General features: G+C 51.7%; 1 protein-coding gene and 1 pseudogene across 2 annotated transcripts in view; both read right to left on the bottom strand.

The window, feature by feature from the left end:
• LOC104350361 (aryl hydrocarbon receptor-like) overlaps positions 1 to 9,587 on the bottom strand; it is a 57,122-nt pseudogene extending 47,535 nt beyond the window's left edge.
• A 4,281-nt stretch (positions 9,588 to 13,868) lies between these two features.
• Positions 13,869 to 22,907, bottom strand: part of LOC104342927 (uncharacterized) — a 29,790-nt gene continuing 20,751 nt past the window's right edge. The window contains exons 4-10 of one of the 2 annotated variants that reach the window (XM_086465764.1): positions 20,556 to 20,645; positions 18,639 to 18,753; positions 17,504 to 17,646; positions 17,174 to 17,364; positions 16,690 to 16,799; positions 16,175 to 16,316; positions 13,869 to 15,732 (exon numbers count right to left, since the gene is read on the bottom strand). In XM_086465764.1, the coding sequence (XP_086321890.1) occupies positions 13,869 to 15,732; positions 16,175 to 16,316; positions 16,690 to 16,799; positions 17,174 to 17,364; positions 17,504 to 17,646; positions 18,639 to 18,753; positions 20,556 to 20,645 (2,655 nt within the window). The remainder of the gene's footprint in view (positions 15,733 to 16,174; positions 16,317 to 16,689; positions 16,800 to 17,173; positions 17,365 to 17,503; positions 17,647 to 18,638; positions 18,754 to 20,555; positions 20,646 to 22,907) is intronic. The other variant, XM_086465765.1, reaches the window with a different exon arrangement.

Below are 22,907 nucleotides of genomic sequence, written 5' to 3'. Positions count from 1 at the left end.
AGGGTCCTGTGGTGTGGATGGAGCAGGTTTCTGGCAGCCCCCTTCCAGCAGCTCAACTTTTCTGATTCCTGGCAGCAAAATGCAGGAGCTATGAATTATTAAAGGTCTTCAGTCCTCTTCTGCTAGCTCCCAGACTGCTGTGCTGGAGGTGCAAGATAAAAAACCTGCATGATAGAAAAGCAGCTAAAGGGTGCTGCCCTCTGCTCACAGGTCTGATTTAATGGTTTGGTATTTCCCCACAAAAGGAAAACTTGATCACGACTTCTGCCTAAAAAAAATAGACTTTGCTATCAGCATCAGGGGTGCTCCTAAGCTGTGGGGCCAGAGAAACACAAGTTAAAAATGGGAGGATGGCCCACTGTCCTCCAAGCAGATGCCTGCCACCAAATCCAGCCTGCTCATGCAAACAGGATCAAAACACCGGGGCAGAGTGGCTGCTCTCATATAAACCAGAATCCCCATGGGGGTTTTCCCCATGACCTTCACCAAACAGCACATTTTCCATCTGAGCCACCCAAGGAACCCCAAAGATGACCTACTCTTGGCTGCAGACATCTCAGGCTGGCCTCCCACCTGGTGTCCCCAGGCTTTGTCTCTCCATAAATAGCCCCACGCAGCCCCTCGGGTCAACGATTCAGCAGAACTGTCGCAGCACATCAGGCTGACAGAGCAGAGACAAGCTAGAGAGCTGCTGTGGCATCCTTCCCATCCGCCCGGCTACCCCAGGGAAGGGAAAGGCAGAACGGGGCAAGCTCAGCACAGAGGGAAAGGTGCCCTTCCCAACATGGCACTTGCCTTCATGTTGGGCAGGGAGACTGGGTGCAGTCTTGACCCTCACTGTGTAACTGGGGACACGCATTTGCGGGGTCGGGGGGAGGGAAGAGAGAATTGGCTTTTCCTGGGCTCCCTCACTCCAGCCACCAGCACCACTGGCAGCTGTGGAAGGAGTAAGGTGAGAAGCAGCAAGCTGGTAACCTGAAAGCAGCAAGGCTTGCACATTTTCCCTGCTATTTCTTCAAAGAAAAAAAGAAATAGCTTCTGCCAGGACCTGCAGGCTGTTTTGCCACTAAAAGCCTTTTAGCTGAGAGGAAGAAAATCTCTCCCTGCCTGGCTCCATCTCCAAGGAGCAAGCTCCCTGCCTGCATCTGCCTCCCTATGGGAGGAGGACACTTTCTGCACCACGGTGGTTCTCAGTCACAAGTGCCCACATCGCTCACCAGGTCTCTGCTGCCTGGCCCTGTGCTGTCATCCCCCTGGAGCAGGAGGGCTGGGGGGCCAACAGGGGTGGTTTTCCTCCCTCCATCCCCAGGATGGCGTTTCCCCGTTGCCCAGCTTAGGAAGCTGTTTCACATGATGCTGAAGGGCCACCTCGCTGCCTACCAGGTTTGCTAGTGAACTCCTGAACCTGCCAGGGCCTTGCAGACCTGAGAAATCTCTGCACCAACAAGCGGGTATTAACATTTTTGAGAGGATATCTCCCAGCCCCCTTCCCTCCACATAGCAAAACCTCCAAATGAAAGCAGAGTTTTGCATTGGCCACTGACTGTGAAGGAGGAAAAAAGAGTCAACCCAAGCCCAAACCCACTCCAGGTATTGATGGAGGAGAAGCAGAAGGAAACCCAAACTGCTTCATGGCTCTCCAAGAGCAGCGAGGGGTCGTGTCTCCTCGCCACTGCTGGCATTATTTAAAGGAGGCAAGAAAACACCGAATCCAGCTGCAAGTGATGGTGGGGACATCTGCATGGCAATTATTAGACTGAGTAGGTCTTGGGGGTGGAGAGAAGAAGGATTTTGGTAATGGTGCTCCCTGCAAGCATTCTGCCATAGGCCTCAATGCCCCAGTGCACATCAGTCACTCCCCGGGGAGAGATTGGTTGATTTATTTGTTAATGAAATTGCCTTCTATCCACCTCTCTCTTTCTGTCATTTTTGCCAATTCCCTGAAAAGCAGGTCTTCCACTGACATGGGAATAAAAACCTTACTATAAGACATCTCCAGATCTTCCTTTCCCACCCACCTCTCCAGCTCCAAGACGCTCACAGGCAGAGTGAACTGCAGCACTGCTGCTTGGTACACAGAGCCTCACATAAAACAACCCCTCAAAATCGTTTTCCTGCACTTTATTGCAGAGAAGAAACAAAGTATCAGAAATTTAGGAGAAAACCTCTTTGGGTTTCTTTTGAATAAACTGAAATTGTTCCATTTTTAATCTCAATTTTTAATCTAAAAGAGTCATCTAAACAGAAAAACGGTTTCCCCCCAGTGAGAATGATATTGTCCTTTAAAAATAAATAAATAAAGAGATTCTTCCACCATAAAAAAAGAGCTTTGCTGATGAGCTCACATGGGTTCCAGGTAGAAGGCAGGTGACGCCTGCCACAACCCGCTGGCAGCACGGGAGCAGGTGAGTTCGCTTCCCTACCTCAGCAGCCTCAGGTCACCCATATCATACATCATCAATCTCCCTCCTCCCTTAGCTTGGCAGGGGCTCCCCCTGCTAACAAGGTCTTGCATTGCCTGGTGGCACTGCTGGGGAGATCCTCCAAGACCTGCCACATCCACCCACAAGAGGAAGCATGTTCACCCAAAAAAGCCAAGGAAAAGCCCAGCTCCCTCCCTCTATCACAATGCACGAATTCTGCAACACTCCAGTGAAACCCGTACAAAAGCTTTCATCTCCACTGGTGGGAACCCGGCAGGTGACGCAGCCACGACTCGTCAGGAGCACGCAGCGCAGAGAACAACAGCTTGATGCCAGGGGAGCAAAATTTGGCCCAAACGCCTTCTTGATTGACACACTCAAACCGGCATAAAGCTAAATTGCTGTTGTGAAGGCAGGCAAAGCACTGCAACCTCCTCTCTGGCTTCTCCAATGGCATCTACGGTGTCAGCATGCCAAATCTGATTGCTGGTCTGTCATTTAACCCACATGTTTTACAGCAAGCTTACACATCTCCAACTATTTTGAGAAGCAAAGAACAGGAACATGCACTTAGTAAAGTATATCCTATTTTGGGATACCTTTTTTCCTTGTTAAGCATGAACCAAGCTCCTCCTAGCCAATGCAAAATTATTCCACTTTGACATACAAGGAAGAATCAGTGGATGTAGCCAGGAGCTCCTCCAATGTGGTGTGTCTCAAATGTGTTAGAAGGAAAGGACACCTCGGAATTGGCGAGAGAAGTAGATAGCAGAGCCATCTCCTCCCTAGTTTGCCAAACCATCAGTTCGTTTCTCACCGCTGAGCTGTACAGAGCCCATTTTCTAGCAACTGGCAAATACTTCTTGAGTTTCCCTTTCCTTATTCATAATGCATACTACAGTTTTACTTACCATTTCATAATACCTGCCACTGCCCCATCTTGACACAAATTTCATTAAATAGATGAATTCTTTATCATCTGCCTGGATGGTATGGATACACCACCTTCCATGAACACGCATGGTGAATAATGGATGTCCTGTTAAAAGATCTAATTGTATTTTTAAAAGCAAGGAGGCCTTGACTGCATGTCACTTTCTCTTGTGTCACCGAAGGCACTAGGGTCTCAAAGGGAGAAGCACGTGAAGAGGTTTAAACAAGGACAAAGATGACAAGGACCTCCCAGTCTTTCCCTTCTTCTTGCAGCATCAATAGCAGTTTGAAGTCTCCTGCTCCCACCACTCATCCCCCAGGAGCTTTAGGTGTGCAGCATCCCAACCCAAAACCTTAACCTGGAGTTTCTTGACAGCTCTGCTCCCATGCTTGCGTTTGAAGGAGCCTTGAGAGACTCTGGTGGCTTGTAGGCAGCAGAGCAGGCAGGCACCAAGAGCCCAGTGTAAACTCCAGGGACCTCTGACAGCTTTCTACCAGCTACTGCCACAAGAGCCAGGGAGAAATATTTGGCAAGGAAAGCAAGCAGCAGGAAAACTGCCTACCTAATGGAAGTCACAAGACCTTCCCAGTTTAAATGGCTCCTCCAATGCCAGCTCATTACCTAGGCAATTGAGAGCAGGGTGATCACAGGACTAGGCTTTATTTTCTTAAACCATCCCTTAGGCTTTATTGCTACAGCTATCTGCAGTATGTGGCCGAACAGCTCATAAGGTGGGAGAGCAGACAAAGTGAGCAAACAAGTAATATCAGTCCTCTCTAACCAACCGTGTATCAATAAACACACGTCTCAATCTCACGCCCTCATGCCTAAGCACAGGTTTCAGGGGCACAGATATATAATCTACAATAACTACATAAATTTAAGCACTTTTCCAGTCTGACCCAACTGCCAGGGAGCAGCTTAGGCACTTTTTGGGCCATCACAGCTCTAGCAATAACTGTCCAGATTCGTATTATAGTTTATAGGGGTAGGCTCAGTGCTGAGGCTGCATATCAGCCTCACAGGTGCCACCTAAGATTTTAAGGGGACTCTGGGAAAACCCCCAAACCCTCAACACCATAGGAGTGTTATTTTTTTAAAACAAAAGGAAGAGGCAAACTGCTTCGGTTTTGGACAGACAACACTAACCTTCTGTATAAAACATATAGCTCAAAACCACATATGGCCCAAAATGAAGGCTACATCTACCCTCTGATCCACGATGATGGACTGCACAGCTGACAATCCATCTTGAGCCAAAAATTTCCGATGCCACAATCCATGCCAGGGTATTTTCCTCCTCTCCTCCCAACGCCACAATCCATGCCAGGCTCACTGTAGGTTGAGAAGCACAGCTTGGACGACCTTCCCAGCACACTACAGGAGCAAACCGTGAGAGATGATTCTCCAGACTGAGCCCTAGCTCATTTTGAGGTCTGCCAATTGATTTCCCACCAAGTGTTTAAGTGGACCAAGCAACACAGATGTTATCGAGCAGCCACAAGACAAGGCAACTTTGAGGCATCTTCCATTTTGCTAACAAATCATCACGCAGGGTGAGACCCCGCAACAAACCTTCCCCTAGAGCATCTTCCCTTCTCCTCTCCCTACTTCTGAAGGGCGAGGGAGGCAGAAGAAACAGGGACCCTCATAAGCCAGCAGCATTTGCCTTAGGATCAAGGGGAGGAACAGGGTAGGATTAGAGGGGAGCAGCCCACCAGGCACCACCAGGCTAAGCTGCTGGGGCTCATCTGGTACGATGTGCTATGCAGACCCCGGCACAGTGGCACCAGCTGCCCAAGAGCAGGACATGGGGTAGGGGAAAGGGAGGGGACGATGGCAGGAGCGAGGCTGCTCGGTGGCATGGCTTCGCTGCACCACCCCAAGGACAGTCATCAGCATCAGGGAGGAGAGAGGAGGGAGCTCCCAGGCTCAAGGGAGACACAGACCACTGTGCCTGGCTCATCAGCTCCAGGCACTGGCAGTCTCGCAGCACACTCCCACCTCTACTGAGCCACACACACTGGTAGAGCCTCCTGCAGAGCAGGAAGGAAGGTTAAGACAACGAACGAGAATTAAAAATATTTGTCTCACCAAAGGGGAAATAAAGAAATAAGACGTTTGGGGGGATTGTTGTAGAGGAAAAGAGACCTGGATAAGAAAGGAGAAGGTAGAAGCCACCGAGTCAACTTGCACTGACGTTTGGATAGGACCCTCAATTTAGAAACCAACTTCAGCTCCTTTTGGTCTTACTGGTCCAGGCTAATAGTGCTGGGTTCGGGTCAGTGCTGCTTTACCCAGCAGGATGGGATGTGAGCTGGGCAGGGCTGGGCTCCTCACTGGAGTCCACCTCCCTGGCATGACAGCTCTCCCAACATCTCAAGTTGTCCCGAGGCCCTGCTCCCCCATCTGCATTCCCGCAGGTACAAAGCATTTGTATATGCTTTGGGCTGCAAAGCCAGGCAACAGGGTAAAAGAAAGGTGCCTGCACATCTTGCAGAGGACAGCACTGCTGTTTCATCACAAAAGTCATCTCTTCCACCCCACCGTGGATCAAACTTGGCATGGTGGGTTGTGCTCGGTGGTGGCACAGCTGGCTTCTTACCATCCTCATCAGCCCTGCGCTGTGCCACAGGAAAGTCTGCTGTCCTTGGGCAGGCACTCTGCAATCCCAGGGACTTCTCTGCTTTATGACCTCAAAATCAGAGGGAATCTCCTGTCTGATATCAGGACGCTTGTCCGCACAACTTGCACCCCAACGCTTGTCGAAACAGTCTTATTCTGTTACTGGTGTACAAGGCGAAAAGCAGTGCTCCTTGCAGGAGGAGACAATAGCCAAGAGCTACCATGGTCCACAACCCTCCCTTCCCCAAAGATGCTGAATGCACGTGGCAAACTCCTGGCACTAAACTGCTTCCCACTTTGTTAAACTGGAAAGATTTGTCCTTTGGACTTCCAAAGACAGACAGAAGACCACCACCTGGCCTCAGGGGCTTCACAGCACAGTCTCCCAACCCAGTACTCAGCACGTCAGCCTGAGGAAATGTTTGTTTAGATAAATAACTCTGCTTAACAATGACAATGTTTGATAAGCTCTAAGACACTCCAAAGATTAAACAACAAAATACTGAGCAGCCTTAAATCCTCTGATTTCTACCACCTAACTGCAAGCCTTTAGTCGTGCCCACAGACAGGCAGAAAGGGAGCACGGACAATTTCACTTGAGCCTGTACAACATATAAAAATCCTCCTGCATGAAGGAAAAACATGTCTTCTCAAAAATCAAAGGCCTCCTGGCAATATCTCCCCAAACCAACATTTAAAACTCCACCGTTCGGATAGCGCATGCAAGAAGCATCTGTGCATGCTTCTATCTCTGCCACCTCTGACAGCTCCACAGCAGGTTTGCTGCCACCACACAGCTCAGTCAATCCACCTCAACCCATGATGCAGATCGGCCGCTGCAATGTAAACGCAGGTACGTGTTTCACGAGAGCTGTGAAGCCTGCTCTGCATTTTGAAGAGTTTATCATATGGCCAGAAGGTGATCAGGAGCCCAAAGCAAAACAAGGGAAGCTCACGGAGATTTTAGCCCGTACAAACTTCCCCGTACATCAGCTACACGTAAATCAAGATGCTGAAATAAAATTTAAAAATAATTAATTCGCAAATAGCTAGGAGGAGACACACAAGGAATTACTTAAGACAGGGGCTAGAGAAACAGCAGCTGGCATAAACCAGCTGTGGGTGAATTGTCAGTGATCATTGGCACCACCTGAGACTGGCTCCAGGAGGACATACTACAAAGAGGTTTCTTCTTGTGAGGCATGGCAGCACACCCCAGTTTCTGCCCTTGCTTTTCTTTGGTCTTCTTCCCGGGAGTACTCAAGCAGAGATGCACTTGAGCAAAGGAGATGCCAGCTCCTCCTTCTCCCTAGTAAATACGAGGGTTGGCACTGCCTGTTTCCGAGCTGCCTTCTGACAGCTCTGGGACGGGCTGGATGCTCTCAGTAAAGACAAAAAGACCCCAAACCCCTTGCGTTTCCTGATCTGATCTCACACAGAACTTGTCAGCATTCAGCAGCTAAAACAGCCTCCTCGGGATCCCGTTCCACATTTCCAAGGATGCTGAGCAGGAGTCAGAGCACGCAAGCTTACCCAGCTCAGCAGTGAGCAGGCAGGCAGACCCTGCTGCCCCTCCTAATACTGTTCCCTGACAGATCAAGGGAAATAAAAAACCAAACCTGAACAGGCAGATGACTAAGAAGCAAGAAAAAAGACACAGGAGAGGAAGGAATAAACAGAATATTTTGAATCGGAGCCTTCCTAAGATGAACTTTATCTCAGCTCCAGCACAGCTTGTCAGAGAGCAACATCACTCTGGCATGCACACTGGAAGGAACAAAAGTCACTTAAAATCATTTCACTTCGTAGATGGGCTTCTCCAGAGCTCCTTTTAAGGATTTTTTTTCTTTAAAGCTGTATAAGAGACTCAGCTAGGTCTGCAATCACTGAAAGGATGAGGCTTTCCTTCTTCCTTCGCACACCTGAATTACTGTGATCTGCCTTAAATCAGACTGAGGTGGTAACCTTCCCATCGCTTCAGACACCCTGATGCATCCAGCGGTTGGGAAGTTGGCGCCACGAAATCAAACCAGATAGAAAGACAGGAGGAAAAAAAAAAAAAAAAAGAAAAAAAGAGAGAGAATCTCAGAACGAGGAATTTCCCAGTTTCTCACAATGCAAAACGAAAATAACCCACTGTGCTGGGGATTCAGGAATGTCAAACCCCAGGACACGCAGCCCTAGCAGGATGCTCATGGAGCAGTGGGCCCATCCCAGGCCCACCCTTCCCTGGCTGAGCTGGCACAGCATCCCAGCACAATCACCCTGGAAAGGATGACAAGCCCCAAAGCAACTCCTGGTGCAACGCTTCGGAACAAGACCAGCATTTCAAAACTGCCAATTTAAGGACTCACTACTCCAGTTTCATAAATTGTTTAAGCGGCCAACTTTAAATTATTAAGGTTTCAGGGGAAAAGAGAGGCCTGCACTGCGCCACAGACTCCCACCCAGCACAAGAACAAGCATGCTTCAGGAACACCAGCACCATGCCAGTCTTCCTCTGCTTCAGAGCATCGTTGCAGATGACGGGTTTCGGGCAACGCGTTGAGTGTTGCAAAGGCTGAGGCAGCAGAGCTCCTTTTCAGGGCAAAAACAGCACAGAAAACACAGCCAATACAAACAAACACATTTGACCTGACGCTGCAAGGCAAGTAACTCCTCTCCGAGGCCATTCATTTTGTTTTCACTTGATTGCCAATCCTACAAGCAGGTTTTAAAAGAAAATGGAAAACGTAAAAAAAAAAAAAATCATTCAGTGATTTGGAGTTACAGAAAATTACGGTGTTTCTGAGGTCATATGCAGCATTCTGAAGCCACTGCTATTTCACCAGGGCTGCCTAAATACCTTCCTGTGAGCTCCTATTGAGTACAACCGTTATAGCCCAGGAGAACCTTTAACACGGTCTATTTTAAAAGGTTCCCAAATAAACTGTAACGGCATCCCAGGTAATTACTATGAACTGCAGCACACTGATCTATTCTAACAGGTGAAAAAACAGAAGTCACTTGCACAGCGAAACTTTCCAACTGGGCTGCACAACACACCGCTACCCTTGTGCTATCCTCAGCTCGGCCTCAATTTTTCTACATCAGCAGAACCCACAAACAAAATCAGCTTCAGCTGCCCACATCACTCTAACCCCGAACAAGCTGGAGCTCTGCTCTCCGCACATCCTGGAGCCTCGAGATTGCAAAGCAAGAAAACCCGGTGTTAGAAAGGAGGGAAAACAAAAAACCAGCAGCATTTCTAAGGGGAAGACAGCCGCTCCCGCCGGCGCTGCCCCTTACCGCTAAAGAAGCTCTTGGCGCGGAGGTAGCCGGCACTGAGCCGCAGGACCGACAGCTTGTCCAGCCCGGCCACCACCTCCTCAGGGAAGGGCAGCAGCCCGGCCAGCCGCTCCAACTCCCGGTTCAGCCTCTCCCGATGCTTCTTGGAGTGGCTGGAGGTGCCACGTTCGGCCGAGCCCGGCCGCACCCTGCGGGGCAGAGCCGCATTACCAGGTGCCGGTCCCTTCACATTCCCCCCTCACCGGGACCCTTCCCCCCGCCCCCCACCTCCACTCACATCGCGGCACCGGCTTCCTCCGCTTGCGACCGGCGTACATGGCCAGGCCGAGGGCGGCAGAGCTGGCAGGAGACCCGAGCGGGCCGCGGCCCCCGCCGCCGCCTCACGGACCCCAGTCGCCCCGCGGGGAGATGGAGCGGGAGCGGCCCCGCCCCCGTGAGAGGAGGGGCTGGGAGGGGGAGCGAGGGGGGGCTGAGGGGGGATTTGGGGGCTGAAGGGGGATCAGGAGGTGGGGGATGGATCAGGGGGGCCAGGGGGGCTGGAGGGGGATTGGGGGTGAGGGGAAGAAGTGGGGATGTGGAGGGGTGCTGGGTAGATGGGAGTGGGGGGGTGGTGAGTGGTAGATGGGGGTGAAAGGGGGAATGTGGGTGGGTGATGGGTGGATGGGGGTGAAAAGGGGATGTGGGGGGGTGATGGGTGGATGGAGGTGAGGGGGGATGATGGGTGGATGGGGGTGAAAGGGGGAATGTGAGGGGGATGATGGGTGGATGGGGGTGAAAGGGGGGTGTGAGGGGGTGATGAGTGGATAGGGGTGAGGGGGATGATGGGTGGAGGGGGGTGAGGGGGGAATGTGGGAGGGGTGACGGGTGGAGGGGGTGAGGGTCATGTGGGGGGGGTGATGGGTGGATAGGAGTGAGGGGGATGGGGGGATGATGGGTGGAGGGGGATGAGGGGCATGTGGGAGGGGTGATGGGTGGACAGGGGTGAGGGGGATGTGGGGGGAGGGATGGAGGGCATGAGGGTGATGAAGTGAAATTTTCTACTTTCCTATGAATTTTGGTTTTGATAACATTTCAATTAGGGGTTGTGAAACTATGGGGAACTTTGGGTCGTGAAACTCTGCGTAGCCTGTTTGCTGATGAAGGAGGAATGTACAGAAACTGCAGGAACCCAGGAACAGCAGGAGCTCCCTCAAAGCTATACAAACCAGATAGATATCAAGAAGACAAAGCTCCAGATATCAAGGAGACATGAAGGAGACATGAAGGAGACAAAGCTGTCTACACATGCCAGATGTTAAGGAGACATCTACGGGACTGATTGTTATGCTTACAGAACAAACAAGAGGTTGCATCAGAAAAGGGGCCCTGACTTGTGCTCAAGGAGGACTCAACTAGAGGACATCGTGAGGAAGACTACGGACAACCACTAGAGACCCTCGAAAGACCACTGACCCATTTAGTTCTGCTTGATAGAGCGTGCACAAGTGGGAAGGAACCTTTGTAAAACATTTCTGGGAAATCGTTAGAATAACACCGCCTTTTCGGGGAAAGATAAGGAACGTATAATGAGAAAGGTCTATAAAAGCTGTAACCACGTGACCAAAAGGCACGCTCACCTTTGCGAAATTATTTGCATGTGCACCCAGCACTGTAATAAGAATGCTTTGCTTTCTAAAACCTACAGATCGATCCTACAGAGTTATTGATCCAATATTTTGCTAACAGGGGTGAGGGGGATGTGGGGGGCTGGAGGGGGACTGCAAGATGAGGCGGGGATGTGGGGGTGATGACAGGTGGAGGCCGAAGGGAAGACATGGGGCAGTAAGCCCCACCATCCACATGGATGAGGAGGGTGAACACTTGTGTCACTGCAGTCACGTTGGCACAGCAGGATGGCCATCAGCATGGCCATGCACGTGCCATTGCATTAGGGTGTGTGTCCATGTGCACGAGAGCCAGGCTGTGTGTCTGTGCAGGAGCGTGCATGGCCATGACACCTAGGAAGCAGCGTGTGCACATCAGTATCAAGTGTAGCTGTGCCTGTGAGCCACCACTGCACAGGGTGGTCAGGGTGTGCAAGAGGGGGACACTGTCACATCCCTGCTGCTTTGCATGCCCATAGTGGCTGAGGATAGTGAGAACAAGTGTGTCACACACCCAGCCTGGGCTGGGCACACATGGCTGCTCGGTCACGCGGAGGCAGGGGGTGCGTGCATGCTCCAGCCATGGTCACCCCAGCTCTGTCCTTCCAAAATGCTCCACCGAGTCACATGCAGCAACAGGGCCAGGCATCAAGCAAAGTCAGAACACGAACTCTGTTTTCATTGCCTGTCACAGCAGAGGGTGTCCACAGGGCTGCATTCCTCCCCAAAATTACCCCATACAAGGCAAAGCCCAGTCCTTCCCCATCTGTGATGCCAGCCCCATATCCCCCCCCGCCATGATGTAGGAGGAAGGGGTGAGCCAGGGCTGTCCTCCTCCTTCAGCCAAAGCCCAGAGAAATCAGAATTGGGGCTAAGGTGAAAGGAGGCTTTTCAAATAGTTGCTCAGTCAAGAGGGAAATGGAGAGACACTGTTCCACGTCAAAACAAACCATCACCACTATACAAAGCAAATCGCCTTTTAATACGTAAGCAAATACAGGGGGTGAGTTTTAGGACATCTTTTTCTCCTCAGCATCTGCCAACAGCAATACAAAGAAATCACGAAGCATAAAATGAGACACTGCCACAAAAATAGACATTATATGCACATACACAACGTATAAAGAGCTAAGACACAAGTAACAGAGCACCAGGGGTCTGTCTCGGCCTCAAGCAGCAGAGTCTGGCAGGGTGCCCCCTCCCCACCTCTTCCAGGACCAGGAGCCCCCAGCACAGCACAGCTGGGGCCGTGCACCATTTTGCATCATCTTACAGGTGCCAGGACATTAAATGCTGGTGAGCAGAGTCCATCCTGCTGCTTTTTGGGTCTGCTGATTTGTAAGGCTCCTTATCACAGCTAATCAGCTCATTGCCCCATCCGAGGTGCTCCTCCAGGCCACTTTGGAGGGGTCTCTCTGATTCCAGCCTGCAGCCAGGAGCTCGACCCTTCCCGAGCCCCATCTTGCCCTGTGAGCAGCCCTGGGAGTCCCGGCACAGTGAGGCAAAGCAGGGCACGAAGGAAGAGACCCAGGGAGATGAGGCCACCCCACATGATGACACGTGCAGGCTTGCTGCTGAGCTAGCCCTGCACTAATTTTTCTTGCTTGGCAAACACTACATGCTTACTACTGGTGTGAGAGGCAGATGTGATACTCAGTGCGATAGGTGCAAGGCGGGGGGGTGGGGTGGGGGTGGGGGGGCGGGGAGATGCAGAGGTTCCCAACCACTGAGACCTCTCTGACCAAGCTGGCTTGACAGATCTGGTCTTGAATCAATCCTGCGCCCCACCCCGCCCCGCCTCCATCATTGCTTTTGCTGTGGGTTTTCCCTGGTGGATCTGGGAGAATTTGCCCCACGGTGGGGAAAGAAATTAATTCACATCTTAGGTTAAAGAATACAAAAGAAAGATAATTCAACAAAGTGGTTGTGCTGGTCTCCAGGATGACAGTTTAAAGGGCACAAAGTTGGTCTGAAGTGTAGAGGCAGATGGCAGTCACTGCATCCCTTCCCGCCTTTCTTTCTCACTGCTTTGGCAAAACCACACCATCCTGAGCAACTGCAGGAGTAAACCCCATCATTCCTCCATCTGATGGCACTGCTGAGCACAGGAGAGGAAGGCAAGGACAAGCCAGTGACAAACCCAAGGAGAGCTTGTCTGGACCTCACCTACCCTGCTGCCCAGGAAGGTCACAAAAGCCTGATACCTCCTTCTCCCAAATTCCCTGGAAAGGCTGCTGAAGAGCCCAAAATCCTGAGCTGCCTCTGCTCTCACCAACTCCACCTCCCACAGAGACCCTTCAGATGCTGCTGAGCTTTTCAAAGTGCTTGGTAACATCCCCTTTTCTAAAGGAACTGCGTCACCTGGGGCTCAGGAGGAGGAGAGGAGATGGAGAGCACAGGAGGGAGGGAGCAAGGAGCAGAGCAGAGGGAGTCGGGAAACCTGAGATGATGCAGGGGACCGAACAGCAACATGACAAGGATGGTACACACAGAGGTGATGAGGACACCACACTGCATCGAGAAGCAGGAATTCAGTGCTACATGCCCCTAAGGCAGCAGGTCCACCTGCAAAAGGCTGCCACAAGCACATAGGCTAGCAAGCAGGGTGTCCTTCCTTGGACCCCAGGAGTGTGACAAACCTCCTCACTGGCATGGCTGCATCTCCCTGAAAGGCTTCTCATGGAAAAACAACACAAAACACTTCATCCTAGACTGCCTGAAAGCTCTGCTAGGGCACCTCCTTTCAGGCACTGGAAGACAAAATCCTGAACGACCAGGAAGCATGGGGCACCACTCGCAGCTGTGCATGGCCAGAAGAGCTCAGAATTGCTGGTGGCTTTTCAAAATATGGCTCCTAGTCTACAGCGAGGCTTCAAAACAGGCTGCCCACAAACGATGCTGTGCCTGCATCCCCCTGGCACCACCCCTCACTCCATCTGTGCAAGCTGGTGCTCCTCAGGTCCTGCAGCCCTCGCACTTCACCTTGAGCTGGACCTTGCAGGTGCAGTGTGGCTGCCCACCCACGAAGGATGCTGATGGGAAGCCAGGGCCCTGCTCAGAGGAGGGCAGTGCTCCTGCATCCACCTTCACAGGGAGAGGTGCTGAGCACTCCAAAACCGAGCCTGGTGATGAATGTGATGCTCCAGATTGGCTCTCGCTGGGGCAAGGCAAAGCACCCAGCTGCTGGTGAAGTGATATTTTAGAGGCATCCCTAAGAAAGTCACTCTCATTTCTAAAAAGGCTGTTTCCATTCTGGCACTCAGGCAGCATAACATGGTCCATCCGGTGGGTGCTGGGACCTGTGCTGGACCCCAGCAGGAGTCCACCATGTTGCACTGCACCTGCCCCACCACATCTCCAAGGAGCTTCCCCAGCCTGCACAAGCCATGGCTGGTGCTGCATGAACCACTTGTCATCTTGGAGCACTGCTTGCTTCCCTTCCCAGGAAAAGCTGGGCTCTAGGTGGGGTATCAGGGGCTGTTTGGGGAAGCCACCATCCCCTGGCAGCTGGCTGACTCCTAAGGGTGCTGATACTTGTGCAGGGAGAGCACACTCCTTATCATGGAAGTCCCCAGCCCCAGAGAACAAGGCCTCAAGCAAGCCCTGTGCAGGGCAAGGAGCAGGTTGGGAGGGCAGCAACCACAGCCCAGCCCTCAGGGAGTTCTCGAGGCTGCCAGCCAGCACAGTTTGTGACTCCAGGTGTGTTCCTGCCGCTTCCAGCTGTTTTGGAGCTATGGCCATCCAAGCTTCCAATGGGCAACATCCAGGAGAAGTGCTCTGACCCAAAGCATTGGCTGGGTTTGCCTGGACTGGGACATTGTGCCACTGAGTCACTAGTGTGTTTGAGTGCGACGGAGGCGGGCAGCTTGAGGCCACCGGCTTGCACCCCAGCTGGCTCTGATCATTAGGAATATAGTTACCTACAGGAGCAGAGGTGGTAACTTCTGTTTGAAGCACTTGTCCCGGGTTTGCCAGCTGAAGTGCTACAGAGGACTTGCTGCTGGAGACTGGGACATCCAGAGCAGTCTTTCCCAGCCTGGCTAGGTTAAATGGGACCTGCTGTTCTGGTTGAGCAAAGCTGACCTCAGATGTAATGGAGACTAGAGAGACCACAGCATCTTGGCCTTGTGCACCAGGTGCCTGGGGCTGTGGTGGGGCTTGAAACGCTGAATTAGTTGCCCAGCAGTGCTGGAAACGTGCTGCAGCACCGTTTCCCTCATTGCAGGGTGATGCACTGCAGTGCAGGAAGTCCATGCTCTTCCCAGCATCCTCCCTGAGGAGCATCTGCTCCACATAGGATGTTACCTCGGTGCCTAGCCTCTCGCCAGCCTCCTGAGCTGGCAGCTCCTCCTCTGTACCCAAACTAAGCAGAGCCTCCTCCCACTGCTGCAGCTCTGTGTTGTCCACATTGAGGCTCTGGAGGGTCTGGCAGATGTTTCTGTCCACCTTGCTCTTCTCAAAGAGGGTTTTGATAACTACCAGGAGGGAGTCGCTGTCCTCTTTGGCATCACTGACTTCCTCATTCTGGCTCAGTCTATTGGGCGCAGCAACGAGATCTGGCAAGGAGAACTGAGGCACATTATCAGTGTGGGAGATGTATATGGATGCATCCTGCTTCATCATGGCCCCAAGAAGCGAGTTGGGGTCTACCGAGTGCTGCTTCAAGTGGGAATTTGCCTGTGTCTGCAGCGCCTCCTTAGCCTGGAAGGAGTCCCAGAACTCGGGAAGGTCATTCCCGTACAGGACTGCTTCTCCTGTGGCAAAGCTAAAAGGCAGCTGCAGGTTTCTTTTCCGCAGATGTTCCTCCCCTTCTTCATTCCTTCAGGATGGAGGGGAAAAAAAAAAAGAGATAGGGAAACAGCATGAGCACCTCCCTCTGGGCCAGGCAAACCCACCCTCCCAACAGCAAGACAGGAGCTCACAGCACTGCCCTGGCTTTTCTAAAGAAAAGGGTGCTGGATTGGGCTGGCTATGATGCTGCTGGTGGAGGACTGGGGAGCTCATGGGGAGGTCTGCGTGGCTCAGGGAAGGGTTGCGTGTCCAGCGCTCACCCCAGGCAGGACCGAGCATGTCTGCAACCACCTTCGCAGAGCAGTTTTGCTCATGCCTCCCCACTACAGGGGCACATGTGCTGCAAAGTGCCAACTGTGCAGCCCAACCACCTTTTCCTCCACCCTCATCGCCTTCGTGTGCCTTGAGCAGCCCCAGAGCCACCCATGCCAAGAGCAGACAAAGGTAGTCAGAGATCCAGCAATACTCACGACAGGGCTCGCTGCCGGGCAATAATGCAGTCGGGCTTGCCTGCTTTGTACACCAGCCAGGCGTTGGCCTGCACCCACACCCAGACACCCTTCTTGGTCAGCAGCCGGAAAACTGTTAACCCGCTCTCCCCCGTCTTCATCACTAGGGCAGGAAGAGAAGAGAGGCGGCATGGACACGGTTACTCCGCAGGGACAGACAAATGGCACATGCAAGATGCCACAAGGTTGAGCATCACCTCACACCCATGCTATGGGAGGCATAAGATGCAGCATGCAGCCAGCACATGATGCCACGTGCGGTGCTGTCCCTCTGCCAACTCCCCAAGCAGGTATCAGGAAGGGAGAGCCTTTAGCACAGCTGCTTCAGACCTGCGACAGACAGTCTACCAAGGAGCACTGGTACTGGCTCTGCCAGAGCTGCACTGGTGCCGAGGAGCCACGGGGGCCTCCACCCCAATGCCCCCGCCCCGCCCCCAGCCAGCACCACTGCTCCCCACCCCACCCCCAGCACTCACTTCTCACATGGTTCTCTGCACAGTGCATCATGTCGGCCGCATGCACAAACTGGTACCCGGATCCCCTCCTGCACAGCTCCGTTTCCGTGTACCCCAGGATGACCTTCCCCCTGGAAATAGCGCAGAAACCAAATTGGGATTCCCTCAGTTGCACCCCACCAGCCAGATGTTATCCCCTGCCCAGCACCCAGGCAGCTAGCCAAAGCCTCCCACTTTGGGTAGTGCAACTTTCCATCCTGGGCTGAGCTGCATCCCCTCTTCCACAAAACCACCCTGTGCTGGGTTTGCTGGGCTAAAACACAGCAGCCAAGAAGTACTGGCACCCAGTTAATGTGCTCCCCATGCTACTGGGGGGCTGCAGCAGATGGACAAAAGCATTAGACGCCTTGCCATGGGAGCTGGGTCAGAAGTGCCCTGCTCCCACAGGCTCTGGTTTTCTGTCCAGCACCAGGAACTGCCACAGGGAAGGTGAGAGATGCCCTACCGGGAATCACAGGCCATGGGAGTGAAGTCCAGCTTGTGCTTTGTCTGGAAGATCAGTGTCTTGGTCCGAAGCTCCAGGATGGAGAGGGGCTGGAGGAGAGTTGCGATGGCGAAGAGAGCGAGTGGGGACCTGTCCAATGTTGACTTCTGCTGTCCAAGAAGGAATTTCAAGCGCCCGCGGAAATTCAAGGCCTTAGAGGGGATTAGAAATTGTGGGCGTGAAGCAAACATGGTGATGGGAACTGGCTGTGCTCCTGCCCTTATGGGACATGAGTAGCCTCTAGGGAACACGCTGGGGGCAGCGGGGTGTCCCAGCACAGGGCTGCGTTACCAGAAATCCCGAGGAGTTATCCAGCAAGCAGCGGAAGCGACAGGTGAAGCTCCTCTCCACAAAGGAAGGCTTCTCGGGGTGGAGGTGCTGTGGTCTGGGTGCTGCACTGCATCCAGGCAGCAGCGGCTGGTCGGTGGGAAAGGCTGGGAAACCAAAGGGAAAAATGAAGCTTTCCAAGCTGCAGACCTTGAGCTCATGTCCTGGCAGACCTGCTCCTGGTGGAGACTTTGCTGCTCAAGTGAACCCATGATCTTTGCAAGATCATAGACTCATGGTTTGGGTTGGAAGGGACCTTAAAGATCACCTGGTTCCAACCCCCCTGCCATGGGCATGGACATCTTCCACTAGACCAGGTTGCTCCCAGCCCCATCCAACCTGGCCTTGAACACTGCCAGGGAGGGGGCAGCCACAGCTTCTCTGGGCAACCTGTGCCAGTCCCTCACCAGCCTCACAATAAAGAATTTCTTCTGAATATCTAATCTAATATCCCCTTTCAGTTTGAAACTGTTACCCCTTGTCCTATCACCCCTGATCAAGAGTCCCTCCCCATCTTTCTTATAGGCCTCTTTTAAGCACTGGAAGGGCACTAGAAGGTCTCTCCAGAGCCTTCTCTTCTCCAGGCTGAACAACCCCAACTCTCTCAGCCTGTCCTCACTGGACAGGTGCTCCAGCCCCCTGAGCATCTCTGGGGCCTACTCTGAACTTGTTCAAGCAGCTCCATGTCTGTCTTGTGCTGGGGGCCTCAGAGCTGGACACAGCACTGCAGGTGGGGTCTCACAGAGACGGGTAAGACCTTGCCATGGGAAATTACCAGTTCATGATAGCTTCTGGTCCCCTTGCCTCTCAGAGAGGAGCAAGACAACAAGCCACCCCCACTGAAATAAACAGCATTTCAAACACTGAAACCCAAAAAGGTTTGGGGGAAGTGTCCCCAACCCTCCAGCACAGCAAAAGATGTCATTGCTGTAGGCTGTGGCAACCCCTGGGATGGTTGCGAGTCCCAGAGGGAGGTTATGGGATGCTCCTCAGCGCAGGCCTGTGTTTGGTGACTATAAATGCCACCAGAAAGGTTTTCCAGCATGGGGTGGCCATGCAGAGGTGGCTTGGTGGTCTCAGGGATCACCCTGACACTCACCATCGGCAACGTGCTGGGTGCTGCCAGATGCCGGGGCCCTGTGCAGCTGGTGGCGGAAGGCAGCTCTGTCGTCAGCATGGATCAGCTCATACACGCTCTGGTAGATGAGATCTGACTGGAATGACACAAGGGGAGAAGAGCATTGACTACTGCCCAGCCTGGCACAGGTGTCTGGAGGAGGACATGGCAGGAGGCTTTCCTTCATGGGTGCTAAAAGTGCAGTGATTGAGTCTAAAGACACAGGCAACTACAACCAGCTTTGTGCACCATGTGGAGAGCAAGGACTAGGAACCGTCTGCTTTCTTAGGGAGGGTGGCTCAGGAAGGAGGAAAAAGGAGCAGAGAGGGGGTCTCTCTGGAGAAATCGTGGGAATGGCTCAGGGGTTTCTAGAAGCAATAGAAATGGCCATGTCAGAGTAACCCTGGCTGCTCAGGACTGTCACACTGCCTGTTTCCTCAGCATCCTCTGGCCAGACCTAAGCAGAGCTTTCCAGCCTGTTCCCCTCACCTGCAAGGCAGAGATTCGCCTGGCATCACCCAGCCCTTCCAAGGATGTTTCACACTGTCTCTGACTCCTCTTCCTTAACTGCGGTCCATGGGAAACGCTGAAACTCCAGGTCCTTCCCCTGCCATGGGAGCCCCTGCTCTTTGGGAAGCTTCGCTCCCCATCTGTGGGGTGAACTCTGCGGCAGCAGCATTTGCCTGGCATGTCTTAACTTCTAGCATCTTCTCAGGACCAAATTTAGACAGAGCCAGAAAGGCTGTGGGTCATCAGAGGGGAATTTGTATGTGGGGTACGAATTGCTGGTCTGCAACAGCACACAAAGTCTCTCTTGTGTTGCATCCCTAGCCCTCCACAAATAAGCAGTTTTGTTTCTTCCACAAGATCAATGTAAAAAAATAACTTCAAGGTTGATTAAAACCATTTTGACCAAAACAATCGATTTTTTTCCAGACTTATGTGAGGGGATTGACTATTTTAAAAAAGGTTTTGTAGGTTTTCTTTTTCTCCAAACCCATTGGAATCTGTATCCCAGTGCAAACCATCTTCCTTCAGTGGGCCACAAGGAAAGACAGACATATTGATGCTGGGCTGTGATGCTGGCCACACAGCAGAAACACCAGCAAGTCCTCACACCTCCTGCCTCTCAACACAGACACTCGTTCTAGGGCTATGCCTTGGACCGGCCTTTCCCATTCCAGCCCTGCATGCTGTGGTGGTCAGCATGGTCGTGACATGAAACATGCCAGATCAGAACCTCCTGCTTAACCAGACATACAGGTACTTTGAGAATACCCCTCCCTGCCTGACAACTGTTTTGACTTGGGACATCAGCCCATGAGGATCCCAGTGATCTGGGAAAGGGTGCAAAGAGAGGACAAAGAAGAAAACACATCAGTCTCTGCAGGTGCACCAGGAACCCATGCAATGAAATTAGTTTGGCAGCCTCACAGCCTCCTGTTGACTCAGTCCTTTGGCCAAAGGAGCTGGATGCTGGGGAATCAGAGGTAACAGGGTGGATGTGGGGAGACATCTGCTTTTCCTTGGCATCCAGTGTAACCCATGGTACCTCAGGGCACTGACACTGCTCACCAGTGAGATAGCTTCAGCCCTCTGTAAGTGGGAGCATATGTGCCCAGCCGCACAATACAAGAAAAATCTCACACCCCTCTTATGCACAAAGAGGATACAGAGCCTACCATTGCTCAGCTTGAATCTGTTTCTACTAAAGTCACAAGCACGATCGTTTGCTTTCACAGCCCCCAAAGAACATGACTCATTCAAAAACGTACAACAAAAATGATGCAAGGGAGCTGGGAAGGGAGAAGAAAGCAAGCCCTGGCGTGGCTATCAGCACCTCCTTCCCAGACTTGGACTGCATCTATCTGTTTACAGCCAGGAAAAATCAGTACCTACCTGATGAAAGCCCAGGTAGTCCTGCACAGTAGGAGAGATGTAGAAGATGTAGCCATCTCCAGTCACAGCGATGACAAATCCATTGAGTGCCTGAAAGCAGAAGTTGAGCTCTGAATTACCCTCCCTAGCTTCAGTCCAGCTGCTAAAAGATGAACTTCTACAGGTGTCTCTTCAGCATTCAGGGACAGAAAGGAACCTTCTTCATCAACAACGAACCCCACAAAACCAGAAAGCACCTTAGGACCATGCAAGGCTTTTAATCCTGGTTAGTTTGGGGCTTTTTTTCCAGTGTTACCATGAGGAATGATCCAAGACGGACTGACCACTTATTTCTAGACCCATTGTTGAAGCTCTCTCACCACAGAGCAGCTCCTGCGTCAGAAGTGACCAGCTAAGGAGAGGTTTCATGGCGGACCTAGTGTAAGTTAACTCCTCTCCAGCTGTACCAGCTGGGTATAGCCATACTCTTCTGCGGCTCTGATTTACTCTAACAAACCTGCCTACAACTGCAATAACAAAGAGGAACAGGCAGTGTGGAGGGAAGGAGGACTGCCCCGAGACGTGCAGGAGCCTGGTGACTCCAGGAGGAGCACAACGTCAGTTCAAACATAATGAAGCTTTCAGAGATAGTAACCAAACTGCAGTCAGTCACTGACCTTACTTATTTATCCTCTCATTCATTTTAAGGATAACCTCTAAAGACACTTTGGGCCTTGCTCCTCACCCTGAATTTTATAGTTAGGAGGTTGAACAAGCTTATTTCTCCATTTCCATATATCTTCTCCGCACACTTTCTCCAATCACGGCCCCAAACCTGCCTTTTAATCCTTAGCACCCAAGGACATCACTGTCCCTCGGACTCTTGCTCTCAGCTCCAAGGGTACATGAACAACTCATCACAAAGTACACAAAGTGAGATCAAACTCAGTCACCGCTATCATTCAAAGATGGCAATGCATCTAAGACCAACATCCACCTTGAAAGCAAAGAGAGGTGGAAAAACCTGGAAATTCAGATCTCAGATTCCTGAAGACCCTGACATCACATCTGTGATGCCTGACATGGCACTCCCTGGTCCACATAAGTGGGCAGACTGTCTGACACACCTTTGAGGAAGCCACAGCTTCATGTTCCCTTCTGTCTCCCATTACATAACCTCTTCTCATCTGATTTTGTTCTTGTTCCTGACAAACATCTCAAGAGGCCCCATTGCTCTTGAGACATTTGTCAGGAACAAACCCCATTGTCTTTCAAATGCGTCCTGGCATAAAACTGACGCTATAAGACACCATACTGGGAAAATTACTCTCCTCTTGCCGATGTTCTAGATGACAGAAGATAAGGCTTTAAACACAAACCCCCTGATCTCTATTAAGAAAATATCCTTGTACTCATACCATCTGCCAACTTCACTTCTTACCTTGTATTCTGCCATTACATATTCATGGCCTGCACCTAGATCCATACCCAACTGCTAGCTCCTTGCTTGAAAAAGACCAAACCTACACCAAATTAGAGAAACTATTCCAAAACTATAGAAGACCATGGCTGGGGTGGAAGGAGGGGAGCTCACACATCTAGTGCATACCCAGAAAAGGAGGCAAGATGAAGATCTAGAGATATCTGGTGATCACTTCAGGCTCATTTCCTCCAAAAGGAAAGTACTGCACTAGACAGTAATTCCTGCCCCCTGCTCTTGTCTGTAATAGATTTAATTTATTAGCAAATAAAAGGAGATAAATTAGGAAAACAAAACCCTAAGTGAAAGTCTGGGTTTAATCAAGATGTGGGCAGAAGTCTCATCAGGTCTCGTAAGCAACAGGCTAGGACCTGCCACAAATATGAACTCTACCCTTGCTCCTCAACTTGGCACGCTGAGCTGCCCCTGGAGGGGACCTTGGGGATGTGCTGTTTGCTTGAGACCAGGCTGGAAAGAAGGTTCTGGCCACCCATGCTGCTCCTTCAGCTCTGCTCACCCTCTCCTCTCAGACCAAAAGGAGGCAGGAGCTGTCGGCTGACACAGCCCATGCATTTGCCCATTTACAGCAACACTCTGAAGCTCACGTGGGCTGTCTTTATTTTAGTAACTTGGATTATTTGAGAGGCTGCTGGATTGAGCATGTTGCTTGATACCATACAGATCCAGCTTGCAGTGGGACTTGTCCCTTTGTTTTGCGCACTGCAGCCCCCCTGAAGGGCCTTGAGTCAGGGTTTTCTGCAACTTACAGTATCTGATTAAAATGCTTTTTGAGTGGGGAAAAAACATGGGGCAGCTCAGCTGGGGGATTTCTGTCATATTAACACCTCATAAGCTCTCCAGATGTGCTCAGTCACCCGAGGCTGCCAATACTC

This window comes from Leptosomus discolor, chromosome 5 (genome assembly GCF_034619465.1).
Source record: "Leptosomus discolor isolate bLepDis1 chromosome 5, bLepDis1.hap2, whole genome shotgun sequence".
In the NCBI taxonomy this organism is placed as follows: domain Eukaryota; kingdom Metazoa; phylum Chordata; class Aves; order Leptosomiformes; family Leptosomidae; genus Leptosomus; species Leptosomus discolor.
Note: the sequence above shows the minus strand (reverse complement) of the source record. Positions and strands in the feature narration are given on the sequence as shown.